The 13395-nt window shown below is 45.7% G+C and overlaps 2 protein-coding genes across 2 annotated transcripts in view; one reads left to right on the top strand and one right to left on the bottom strand.

The window, feature by feature from the left end:
- FAM47E (family with sequence similarity 47 member E) overlaps positions 1-3521 on the bottom strand; it is a 104463-nt gene extending 100942 nt beyond the window's left edge. Inside the window, 1 exon segment of the mRNA XM_030192485.1 lies at positions 3337-3521. Coding sequence (XP_030048345.1) covers positions 3337-3395 — 59 coding nt within the window. The 5' untranslated portion in view covers positions 3396-3521.
- A 716-nt stretch (positions 3522-4237) lies between these two features.
- Positions 4238-13395, top strand: part of SCARB2 (scavenger receptor class B member 2) — a 187580-nt gene continuing 178422 nt past the window's right edge. The window contains exon 1 of the mRNA XM_030190578.1: positions 4238-4478. Within this exon, the coding sequence (XP_030046438.1) occupies positions 4356-4478 (123 nt within the window). The 5' untranslated portion in view covers positions 4238-4355. The remainder of the gene's footprint in view (positions 4479-13395) is intronic.

Consider the following 13395-nt stretch of genomic DNA (forward strand, 5'->3'; position numbering starts at 1 on the left):
GGACTTTGGTCCTGAGGAACTGAGTTCGATTCCCACTTCAGGCACAGGCAGCTCCTTGTGATTCTGGGCAAGTCACTTAACCCTCCATTGCCCCAGGTACAAATAAGTACCTGTATACAATATGTAAGCCGCATTGAGCCTGTCATGAGTGGGAAAGCATGGGGTACAAATTTAATAAAAAATCTGTTTTACTGTTCTGGGATCTTGCCAGGTACTTATGACCTGGATTGGCCACTGCTGGAAACAGGATACTGGGTTTGATGGACCTTTGGTCTGTCCCAGTATGGCAACACTTATGTTCTTATGTTCCAAGGAGGTTTAATTGACAAGAGACGGCTGGACCGTGCCTGGCCCATTATCTGGCCTGAAGCCAGTAGGCTTATTAGAAATAAGGACTGCCTTCGTGTGGCTTGGCATGGACCAATAGTTTGCTATAGTTTGAGTGTATCAAGATGGCAGCTATGGCTTTAGCCTTGTCACATGATGCTGTCGCCTGTCAATTAAACCTCCTTGTTATGTTCTTAGGCCTTCTCAACCCAGTCCTTGGGGTACACCCAGCTAGTCAGGATTTTGGGATACCTACAAAGAGTATGCATGAGATAGATTTGCACACCAAGGAGGCAGTGCATGCAAATCTGTCTCATGCATACTCTTTGCAGGTATCCCAAAAACCTGACTGGTTGTATGTATCCCGAGGACTGGGTTGAGAAGCACTGGTCTGGAGGAGTAGCCTAATGGTTACAGCAGTGGGCTAAGAACCAGGGAACCCAGATTTAAATCCCACTGACACTCCCTATGACCTTGAACAAGTCGCTTAATGCTCCACTGCCTCAGGTACAAATTTAGATTGTAATTACTGGGGAAAGAAAATGCCTACTGTACCTAACTGCAGCTGGTTTTGAATCACTATTGAAAAAGGTATGAGCTAAATTCCTCCCCCCATGCATGTAACATGTATCTGTGTCCATGCTATATATTCAGATTGGATATGTGTTAGTTCCTATTTAAATAGTTGAAAAATGGTTGTAAGTTGAGAATACACTTTTTTATAGCACTTAAAACATATCTTAGGTATCTGCTTTGTCTTTGTTCGTGATTATCGACCGAACCGTTTAACCTACAAAAATCACATTTTCAGGACAGGTGCACATCTATAGAAAAGCTAGAACCTGAAATAATATGTCCCTAGAAACTTTATGGATCTACTTCAAAATGTAATAAATAAATGATCTTTTCCCATTGAACTGGGGCAAGGCCGGTCTTAGGCAGGGGCAACAGGAGCGGTGGCACATGGCCCCATGCCTCCAGGGGCCCCGCTGTGCTCCCTCATGCTCCCCGCCATTGTAGGGCCAGCGCAACCCAGTCCTTACCTGCCCGACCTCAGCTTCTCGACAGCCTTCCTTTCGTTCCTGCTGCCCTGCGTTTAAATCTTTTTTTTTTTACTTTATCTCAAGACAAACGGCAGTGGCAGTGAAAGCAGCAGGCTCGCCTCCAGCCTTCCCTTCCCTCTCAGTATCCTGCCCTCATGGAAACAGGAAATTACATCAGAGGAAGGCGAGACACTGAGGGAAGGGAAGGCAGGAGGTGAGCTTGCTGGTTTCACCGCCACTGCCACTTGAGGTAAAATAAAAGGTTTAAACACAGGGTGGCAGGAATGAAAAGGGAGATGTGGGAGAGGAGGGTGGGCAGGTGGGGCTAGGGTTGGAACTGGAACTTGGGGCCTGAAAAGGGGGCAGGTGGGGGCTGGGGCAAGTCACTGAACATGGATGGGAGGGCACAGGAGAATCGCTGGACATGGATGGGAGGGAGGGCAGGGGAGAGAGGAGAGTTGCTGAACATAGATGGGTGGAGGGGAGGGCAGGAGAAATGCTGGACATGGATGGAGGAGAGGGAAGACAGGAAGGAGCTGCACATGGATGGAGGGGAGGGGAGGGGAGTGAGTTGAAACACTGGACATGGATGGAGGGGAGGGAAGAGAGAGGATGTGAGATGAACATGGATGGAGGGAAGGAGAGAGAGAGAGAGAGAGAGAGAAGAAATGCTGGACATGGATGGAGGAGAGGGAAAACAGAGGAAGGACATGCGTATGGATGGAGGAGAGGGAAGAGATTGTAAGCTCCTTTGAGCAGGGACTGTCCTTCTTTGTTAGATTGTACAGCACTGCGTAACCCTGGTAGCGCTTTAGAAATGTTAAATAGTAGTAGTAGTAGTAAAGAGGAAGGAGATGCATACTGATGAAGATGAGGGAAAGGGAAAAGAAAAGAAAAACTGCATATGGATGGAGAAAATAGGCAAAAGCTGGATCCACTCTATACCTCTTCCAGCCAAGTCCGTGGAGGACCCAGCTTTTACCTATAGATGTGGGGCAAGAAATGAAGGAGGAAAGTAAAGAAATAAATGGAAAGGAAGCCCTGGAAATGGAGTTAAGGGAACAGATAGAGAGAAGCAGAATCAGGGACTGGGACCAACATGATCAGAAAAACAAAGTCACCAGACAACAAAGGTAGAAAGAATCATTTTATTTTCATTTTAGTATTTGGAATATGCCCCATTTGAGAATTTACATCTGCTGTCTTATTTTGCAATGCACAGCAATATGTTTTTTTTTTCTGTTTTTCTGATATTGTGCTGCTTGCAGAGTCTGTATGCTAATTTGGTTTGTGTCATTTTGGGTGTACTGCAGATGTAACAGCTTACAGATATTATTTATAATGAAAAAATATATATTTTTCTTCTGTACTGGTGTAGTATTTTCAGTGATTACTGTTTATATGCACCATGGCGGTAAAAGGGGTGTGGCTAAATGTGCCAACATTGTCCAGTTCAACATACTATTAGCAGCCAAGTTCATACAAAGTTAATTATGTTCAGTGGAAAATAAATCTGTTGGCTCAGGTTGCCTGCTATGTGAATATTCAATCACTGTTTCATTATTGCTACCAAGTATATACATATTAAGGGGATACTTTTAATTCATTTATATCCAGTCCTTACATGCACATGGTTTTGCTTTTTAAATCCAAAATTTTCCTATGATAGCATTTTACATATTTGAATTAGTTTTTCTGTACAAGTTTTGCTTGATTTGTCTTTGTTTGAAATAAAACATTTTTAAAAACACATCGTCAACTAGGGGCGGGGCTAGGTGGAACGGCAGCCCCCACCGAACTGGTCTGCACGGGGGGTCCCGCAATTGCTCAGACCGGCCCTGAACTGGGGATAATTTTAACACCAAGTAGTCATGTTCCTAAAAATCGCCCTGCAACAATCTTTCCTTACTTCCTATCTTTGTTACAATTTTTTTCTGGCTTCAGTCCGATTGCCCGTGCCACTTACCAGGGGAAGCGCGGACGTGGGGACTTGTCGGGATCTGAGAGCTGGGGGAACCTCTCCATGGAGCTCCCCTTCACCCTCCTGAGCGTCCTACCCGTCGCTGCTCCTGTATACAGAGGCACCGGCTGCTGGTTACTGTGGAAACTGTGCTCATGACAACCGGGCTCGGCGGCAGGTTAATAGAGCCGAGGGAAGAAGCAGCAGCACGGGAGAGGGGCAGGGCAGCTTCGGGACAAAAAACAAGGGGGAAGCCGAGGGGCAAGTGCTGGACTGAAGCCAGAGAGACCCAGACGTTCTCACCTGCCTTTGTTGTTTAGTGTTTGCGTGACTTGAGGCCAACAGTAGGCCTCATTATTTTCTTCGTCTGTTTTCCAGGGTATGTATTAAATCCACATGCATTCCCCATTAGATAAATGGCTGCTACCATAAAACAAGTCTTTTACCTGCAGATCTCACCTCAGAATCAAATTCTTGCCTGGTAGGAAAAACAGTTTATGACATGCCAACTCTGGGGCTGTTGGAGCACGCCTAACCTGACTACAAACCCTGCACAGTGTTCAAGGAAAGTAATACATAACCTGGAAAAACATTCAAAGGGTAAAAAACGGATAAAGCGGGATCCTCGGGATCTTCCCGGATTCGATCAGAGATCTGGCTTTTACACCGTCCCACATTCAAATAAACGTTCCTGGCTTTGCCTACTCGTGAATTCTTGCTAATTATACCATTATTTATAGTCATTTCTGTTAGTGTAAAAGGTTTCTGTGCTTCACACTGATCGCACGAATCACAACTTGCTGTGTTTACACACCCCACTCCTCCAGAGTCCAGACTAGTGACAGCAGCAAGCTCACACACACGGGAGGGGAGAGACGCGCGCGCGCCGGCTCTCGGGCCGGAAGTGCGGGGCGGGCGCGGGTTTCTCTCTGCTGCTGCTCTATCTTCCTGCAGGCGAGCTGCCCGTCACGTTGAGTGAGTCACGCTACACTCGGGTCGCGTTGTTGTCTCTCTCCATCCCCACCATGGCGCAGGGGAAATGTTGCGTGTACACCACCGGGGCGCTGGCTGTGCTCCTGCTCATAGTCAGCATCATCCTGTTGGTGGCAAATGTCTTCCAGAGCGCAGTCGAGAGGAAAGTCCAGCAGGTGAGACAGGCTGGGAAGAGGGAGATCGCAGTGAGTGCAGGACAACCCCCCCCCCCCCTCCTCTTCCTCCTCATGAGGGGGATAAGTGTGCGGCCGAATTGCTCACTGCCAGGCGGAACAACAGGCTGAGAACAAGGGAACAAACCCCAATCCTGCTCCTTGTGATTTTGGTTGTCACTTAACCCTCCATTGACTAATGTACAAGTTTAGGTTGATGAGCCCTCGAGGGATAGGGGAATAATACTGTACCTGAAGCTCGCCTTGAGCTACTACGGAAAAGGTGTGAGCTAAATCCAGATTACCCACCTCCCCCCAACTGCCCATAATATGTAGGAGACAACTTTTCTGGGGAAGTCGCTCAGCATGTATTACTTTCCTTGAACACTGTGCAGGGTTTGTAGTCAGGTTAGGCGTGCTCCAACAGCCCCAGAGTTGGCATGTCATAAACTGTTTTTCCTACCAGGCAAGAATTTGATTCTGAGGTGAGATCTGCAGGTAAAAGACTTGTTTTATGGTAGCAGCCATTTATCTAATGGGGAATGCATGTGGATTTAATACATACCCTGGAAAACAGACGAAGAAAATAATTGTGGAAATGTTACAGTGGGCTTTTTGTTGTGTTTTTAGAATTAGCAGTTGTCACGAAATGCCTAGGCACCGACCTGTGGTTACCCTGCGGCCACTTAGAGGGTCTATCCCCAGCACAGTTCAGGTCTGCCTGCAACAGCCGCTTGTGCACTACACTAGCACCGTCCTCCCAGCTACAGGGTTACAACCCTCTCTGGGCAAGTCTCCCGCTCTCAAATTCTCCCCAGTGATTTCAAGGTTACTGGAGCCACACTCCGTGGTCCTACAGTTCACAGAAAGCACTCACAGACCCAACCCACAAACCAGTCTAGGGTTGCCAGGTTTAAAAAACTTTCCCCGCCCAAAACCATCCCCAAAGTGCACAAAATCAAACCATGCCCCCGGCGTCATTAACCCCACCCCAACATCTTTACCCTGCCCCCACGTCATTAACCCCGCCCCCGACATCACCTCCGACGACATCATTAACCCCCGACGTTGCCTCCACTCCGACCATGGTGGACCTGCATCGATTTAAACCTGTGGGTATTCTAGATCGCGTGGAGAACAACAGAAACACGGGTGCTGGGACACAAAGCAGTGGCAGGGGAAGGGTGGGATGAGGGCAAAGGAGCCAGTCCAAATGCTGCCCGCGCGCAGCCTCCCACTCCCCACGTATCGTCAGTGCAATCCACAGCACTTACTTCTGCCCAGTCCTGCCGCCTTCCACTCCATGTTCTCCACCGCCCCGTAGTTTTTGGCCGCTTTTTCCGTCTCCATGCTGGCCGAGAGGGATTTCTTTAGCTCCATGGCGCTCTCGGCTTATGACCAGACTGGGGGAGCCATTCACTCCATGCCCCGCGGCCCGCACCTTTCTCGGCTCAGCCTCAGGCCAGGCCTTAGCTGCTCAGCGCACCGCCAAGGAAGAAGGAGCAGGAGAGAGGAGAGTGACGTGATGTCGCTGCAGGCATTTAAGAGAAGCCTGCAGCCCGCCTCCGCGGGGCTTCTATTGGTCCAAATTAGACCAATAGAAGCCCCGTGGAGGTGGGCTTTAGGCTGAAGAGAGGAGGGAAATTAGGGAATGCATTGCTGGGCTTCTGGACCAATAAAAAACCCTGCTGCCCGGCGGCCGGGAAAAGTGCCCAAACCCTCCCAACAGCTGCGAAAATGCCGCCCAATTTCCCGCACCCCGCAGCTGTCAAAAATTGCCCGCAACCGGTCACAGGAAGCCGCTCAATTGTGCGGGAAACCCGCAGCCCTGGCAACACTGCAAACCACCAAGATTCCAGACAGGCAGAACAAATTAAAAAATGTGTTTATTCTCAGAACGTGGAACAGTGGACAAAAAATGTGCAGTTAGAAAACAGGAATAAGTAACTGAAAATTGGATCAATTAGAAAACTAGTTAAACATTTGCATACTTCCTAGAAAGTACCTGGGGAGATCAGGACATATATAGCTGTTCACCAGTTATCAAATATAACTTTTTGTATAGAGCTTCTGCAAAGAGCTCTGTCTCTCTTCTCTCTCTTCTCCAGGGCTGAAACTGAACTTAAAACTAGTAAAGTCCAAATGAGATGAGCTCCTGGGCCAATCAGAGCCCAGTCAACAAGATTTCAAATATATACTGCTTCTTGCTTTCTGTTTGTGTCAAACTAAAATACAGTTCTTTATAACAGCATTACAGCAAAGAAACACCACTGGCTGGCCAAATAGAAGAAATACACTTCAGGATGTAATTAAAACAAGAAAATATCCAATACATTTTACAGGAATAAAACACACTGTTTTTTTCACAGCAGTATGTGTAAACATTGGCATAAGTACCATTGACTGAGAGAATAGAGTCTTCTGGAGTGTATGTTATGTCGGTAATTGCGGACACTGAAAAGTGAAGAGATTTTGAGGACCCTAATCTGTGCCATTATCTCAAAGAAATATATTGGCTGTGCGATCATTTTTAGAGTAGGATTTGGTTGCAGTATACTACAACTTTCTCCGAGGAAGAATTGACCTGGATATCACTTTTGCTGACACAGCATGCATCTCAGTGTTTCATGTCCTCTCGTTCTACCGCCTTCCCATCTCCGGAAAAGATTTTTTTGCGGATTAATACCTTTCAAGTATTTGAACGTCTGTATCGTATCACCCCTGTTCCTCCTTTCCTCCAGGGTATACATGTTCAGGTCAGCAAGTCTCTGCTTATACGTCTTGGAATGCAAATCCCAAACGCAAAGTGAGAAGGTTGTTTGAGCGTTATTGCCCTGCAGATGTTTTGCTAGTGTTAACTTGTTTAGGTGATTATTTTTAGAGATATATATATATATATATATTTAATCTTGGTGGAAAGCAGGTTGACTTATGTTCAAGGCAAATCACGTGCAAATAATGAGGAAATATTTGCACGTGTCTGTGAGGAAGCTGCTTGACAGTACAGTATCTTCCTGTACCAGACTTTCCCTTATCACCCTTTCCTATGCTTTTACTTTTTCTAGCGTTACTATGCTTCTTTGCATTTGTAGTCACATTCAAGGACTCTGCAGGATAACCAAAATATACCAGTTTTCTGAGTGAAATTTATTCAAAATTAGCTAATACATATTCATAAAGCTAGACCTATTCACAAATCCTGGAGGACCAAAGCTGCTTACTGCTCGCCTGACTTTTTTTTCCAGTCTTTATAGCTGATTATTTTTTTTAAATAAATTTTTACTGCATATTTCAAAATACTTTTAATTATGTGTTGGCACAGTGTAGCCTAGTACTTTGTGTTTTCTTGCACTCTTATCCCATCCTTCTACCTTTTCTCCTACTTCAGAGGCCTTAAATATTCTATCTTGTAACACGTGAATCCCTGACTTGCCAGGGAACCCTAGCAACATTGGCCTGAGGAAGCCTGTATTATTGGATTTCAGAAGCCAAACAGGGTTAGGTCTGTCCAGAAGGGTGGCTAAACACATCGGTTCTCTGCAGTAGCCTACAAAAGAGAGGCCACAGGCACTGTTGTGGATTAGTCAGTCATAATCCCGCAACTCCCAGAAATAAGTAGAAAGAGAATAGTGAAGAACCAGGGTGCTCTTTTCTTGTAGTTTTATCTTGTCTCTATATTTTATTGTTTTTTTTTTAGTCTATCTTTATTAAAAAATTATGTAATCACATAACAAAGAGAACCCTAAAATTAACAAGGAAAACAGCAAAGTGGAACCAGAAATATGGCAATGAGTGACATTAACAGTCAGTATCCTATATAATAATTTGCACCTCCAACATTCTAGGCCTGGATGCCTGGGTTCGTAACACAATTCCCATTGGTCCGTTCTTGCTTCGGAACGTGATGACGTCAGAGGGCGGATCAATGAGAGGAAAGCGAAACCAGCACCAGCCAGCAAAAGAACGTTGGAGGTGACGATTGAATCGATGGAGAATCGCCCCCCTCCCTCCCCGCCTGACCTCCGAATTTCAGGCCCCCCCTCTCTTCCGACTTCCAGGGCAGCCGTCCTCCCTCCCTCCCCTGCCCTCCCCTGCGAGTTCCATGCCCCCCTGTCTTCGGAGTTCCAGACCCACATGCCTCCCTCCCTCCCTCTCCCTCTCTCAGTGGCAGCTCGACCTGCGTTGGCTGCTCCCTCCCTCCCCCCTGCGAGTTCCATGCCCCCTGTCTTCGGAGTTCCACACCCCCACGCCTCCTTCCCTCTCTCTCAGTGGCAGCCCGACCTGCGTTGGCAGCCCGACCTGCGTTGGCCGCCCTCTTCTCGCAGTCCTGCACCTGGCCCTCGCTTTCCTGTGTGCTGGCTGTAATTTAAAAGTTCTTACCTTGGTGTATGCTGGCAGCAGTGAAACTAGAGCACGCACGGCGCTTCAGTGTGCCTTCCCTTCTATCTCAGCTCTGCCTCTGGTCCTGCCCTTCCGGAAACAGGAAATGAGGGCGGGACCAGAGGCAGAGCTGAGATAGAAGGGAAGGCACACTGAAGCGCCGTGCGTGCTCTACTTTCACTGCTGCTGGCGTACTCGAGGTAAGAACTTTTAAATTACAGCCAGCACGCAGGAAGGCGAGGGGCAGGCGCAGGACTGCCACAGAGAGAGAGAGGGCGGGAGGGAGGCACGGGGGTCTGGAACTCCGAAGACGGGAGCATGGAACTCGCAGGGGAGGGAGGGAGCATGGAACTCGGAGGGAAGGGGGGGCCAAGAACTCGGAGGAGAGGGAGGGAGGGAGGGGGGGCCTGCACCTCAGACGGAAGTGAGGCCTGGAACTCGGAGGGGATGAGAGGGAGGGAGGGAGGGGTTATGGAATTCGGAGCCCCACACACACTCACTCTCTGTCTCTCACATACACTCTCTCTCACACTGGAACGAATATACTAAAAAAAGGAACAATAAAAGAGCAACATTTTTGCTCTTTTATTGTTCCTTTTTTTAGTATATTCGTTTAGCATATTATTTGGCATTGGTTTCATGTTAATAGAATTTTATTATTTGCATTTATATGGCGATTTTTTTGATAGTCTATATATGTTCCTCTTTCAGTATATCATTTGCTGTATATTATTTTTATGCATAATTTTATTTTTATGCATAATTTGTTTACTTATTGTTTATGTTTATAGACTCCTGATGTAGGCCTATCCGGCCGAAACACAACGTTGTGTCGAGTCATTTTTAATGTGTGATTGTTATATTATCATTTGTTTGAAAATTATTAAATTCTGCTTATTTTAAAGATAATTTGCCTCCCTCATTTTAAAGATACCAGGTGCTGTTGTCTGGGGCGGCCTAGTTTTAATCGGAGATCCAGGTATCAGCCCAAGCAGGGTTTCGGAACTCCAGGCTTTGTCCTCTCGAGATCCTCTGGATTTCTCCTGAAGGGGTGACTGTATGCAGTGTCCTGTTTTTTCTTCCTAAAGTGTTTTTTGCCTTTCATCTCAATCAACCTTTGTTTCTTCCTGGTTGCTTGATGTTCGCTGTGTACTCCTGCACTATTTGGACATGACCAATGAGTTCCATCAGTCAGATCATTTGTTCATGGTTTGCTCAGGACCTCAAAAAGGTATTGTGGTTTCCAAAGCCACGATTGCTCGCTGGGTCAAGGAGGCTATCGTGTCCGTACATTTACTAGCAGGTAAACCACTTCCGGCCAGATTCTGGGTGCATTCTAACAGAGCAGTTGCAACTTCCTGGGTGGAAGCCCATCTGTTCTCCCTGGAGAAAATATGTAGAGCGGCTTCATGGTCTTCTTCGCATACCTTCTCTAGACACTGCTGTTTGGATGTCTCTGATCAGTCAGATGCATTTTTTGGAGTATCGGTGCTATCTGCAGGAGCTTCAGGTTCCCACTCTACTTAAGGACTGATTTGCTACATTCCACAAGTCTCTGGATTCATGTGCTGCTGACACTAAGGAATGAAAAATTGTCTTACCTTTATAATTTTCTTTCCTTTAGTTGCAGCAGATGAATCCAGAGGGCCCACCCTGTTTTTTTCCGGTAGTTCCTATCGGTTAGTTCTCTGTTGGACAATATTGCTGCATTTATGTGTTTGCAGTTCTCGGTTTTTCACTTTTCCCTGTGGGGAAGGAAAAATGTTATAATTCTGTTTCCTTCTGCTTTGTTTGAGAAATACTGATTGACCAAGGAGCATTCCATTCTGTAAGACAGAGCGCTGAGCTGAACTGTCTCCACTTGCTGGTAGATGGTCACAACCCACAAGTCTCTAGATTAATCTGCTTTGACTAAAGGAAAGAAAATTATCAGGTAAGACACAATTTTTAACTTACAGAACGGACAGTCTCCAGGTACTGATGCCGCCCCATGTTCCTGGTGGCAGAATAGAATATATTTTGCTGGTAAAACTGTTTTCTCCTTTTCCCCCAGAATTATTCAGAGATTTTCTTGATCATTCTTTTGTGGAAGTCTTATTTTCTGTCTGCTTTAGGAAATGACACACACAAAGCGAATCCAACAAAAAAATTCTAGATGTCTTTATTGAAATAATAAAATATTATCTGACATGGTCCACTTTTCACCCAGAGAGGCTGTTTCAAGGATACAATGCTAAAACAATAATCATAAAATTATATAAAGCATTTGTATTCAATAATCTCTCGTACTCTCCATCTGCTTGCCCTAACTGAAAATTGGCTTTACCCTGAAGACTCTGTTTCGTTTGCGGCCCTATGCCATGGAGGTTATCTTTTCTCCCATACTCCTCACCCGGTTGACCGTGGAGGTGGTGTCGGGCTACTACTTTCACCCTCTTGTAGATTTCAACCTCTTCTTCCACCTCAGTCTCACTGTTTTTATTCCTTCGAAGTCTACTCCATCCGTCTATTTGCTCCTCTGCCTCTCCGAGTAGCAGTCATTTATCGACCCCCTGATAAATCCCTTTCTTCCTTTCTCATTTACTTTGATGCCTGGCTTTCCTTCTTTCTTGAACCTTCATCTCCTTCCCTCATTCTTGGGGATTTTAACATTCATGCTAATGATCCCTCTGACTCTTATGCTTCTCAGTTTCTTGCTTTAACATCCTCTTTCAATCTTCAACTGTGCTCCACTGCCCCCACTCACCAGAATGGCCACTGTCTTGATCTTATCCTCTTCTCAAACTGCTCACTCCCCAGTTTCTGTGCCTCAACTCTTCCCCTCTCTGACCATCATCTGATAACTTTCACACTTAAACACCCTCCTCCCCAGTCCCATCCAATCTTAACCAATACAATTAGGAATCTTCAGGCTATTGACCCTTCTACTCTGTCCTCCAGTGTTTCAAATCTCTTCTCTACCACTATGTCATCCAAGTCTGTCAATGAGGCTGTCTCTTCCTATAATACTGTTCTCTCCTCTGCTCTGGATACTCTCGTTCCTCCCATTCTCCGTTCTGAAAAACGTACCAAACCCCAGCCTTGGCTGACCCCTAGAATTCGCTACCTATGTTCCTGTGCCCGCTCTGCCGAACGCCTTTGGCTGAAATCCCGTGCCTATGCTGACTTCATACATTTCAAATTATTGCTGACCTCCTTCCAGTCTGCTATTTTACTTGCCAAACAGGACTATTACATTCAGTTGACAAATTCTCTTGGCTCAAACCCTCAACATCTCTTTGCCACACTGAACTCTCTCCTCAAAGTGCCTTCACCTTCAACCCTCAACTTTCATTTTCCCCCCAGACGAGTACTTTCATGATAAGGTTCACAAGTTTAAACTTGAATTCTCAACCAGGTCACCTCCACCTCTTCTTCCCTTAATCCATTCTTTCAACCCTCCAACCCCTGCCTCCTTTTCTTCCTTTTCTGAAATCACTGAAGAGGAAACTACACATCTTATTTCCTCCTCGAAACTAACTACCTGTTTTTCTGATCCTATTCCCACCCATTTACTTAACACTATCTCTCCTACTGTCATCCCTTTTATCTGTCATATCCTCAATCTTTCACTGTCCACTGCGACTGTTCCTGATTCCTTCAAACATGCCGTAGTCACACCACTCCTTAAAAAACCTTCATTGGACCCTACTTGTCCTTCCATTTATCGCCCCATCTCCCTCCTCCCTTTCCTGTCCAAGATACTTGAACGTGCTGTTCACCGCCGTTGCCTTGACTTTCTTTCATCTCAAGCTGTTCTTGATCCACTTCAATCTGGCTTTCGCCCCCTTCATTCAACTGAAACAGCACTTGCTAAAGTCTCCAGTGATCTGTTCCTGGCCAGATCCAAAGGTCTCTATTCTATCCTCATCCTTCTCAATCCATGTGCTGCTTTTGACACTGTTGATCACAGCCTACTCCTTGAAACGCTGTCCTCACTTGGATTTCAGGGTTCTGTTCTTTCCTGGTTTTCTTCTTATCTATCCCAGCGTACCTTTAGTGTATACTCTAGTGGATCCTCCTCTGCTTCTATCCCACTGTCAGTTGGTGTACCTCAGGGAGCTGTCCTGGGACCTCTTCTTTTCTCCATCTATACTTCTTCCCTTGGTACTCTGATCTCATCCCATGGTTTTCAGTATCATCTTTATGCTGATGACTCCCAGATCTCTCTGGAAATGATAAGTAGTAGTAGTAATCATGTAACATATAATGTTTGAGGGAACCATGTGATAAAAATTGTGTACATACAGCATATAGAAAACATAGCCATATATGTGAAATACATAAAAATATTCTTCATAACACAATAATACACAATTAACAGATAAAAGCAGTCTGTGCAATTAGGACTAGATAAAAATCATACTGGGTTTAATTCAGTGAAATCATGCTAGATAGACAAATGGTTCAAACTCATGAAAAAGAAAAAATTGTGATTAAATAGAAGTGACAATTTGTGAGTACTTGGCTTAGTATATAGAAAGCAGTGAAAGCCTCCACA

Source organism: Microcaecilia unicolor, chromosome 2 (assembly GCF_901765095.1).
Source record: "Microcaecilia unicolor chromosome 2, aMicUni1.1, whole genome shotgun sequence".
NCBI lineage: Eukaryota > Metazoa > Chordata > Amphibia > Gymnophiona > Siphonopidae > Microcaecilia > Microcaecilia unicolor.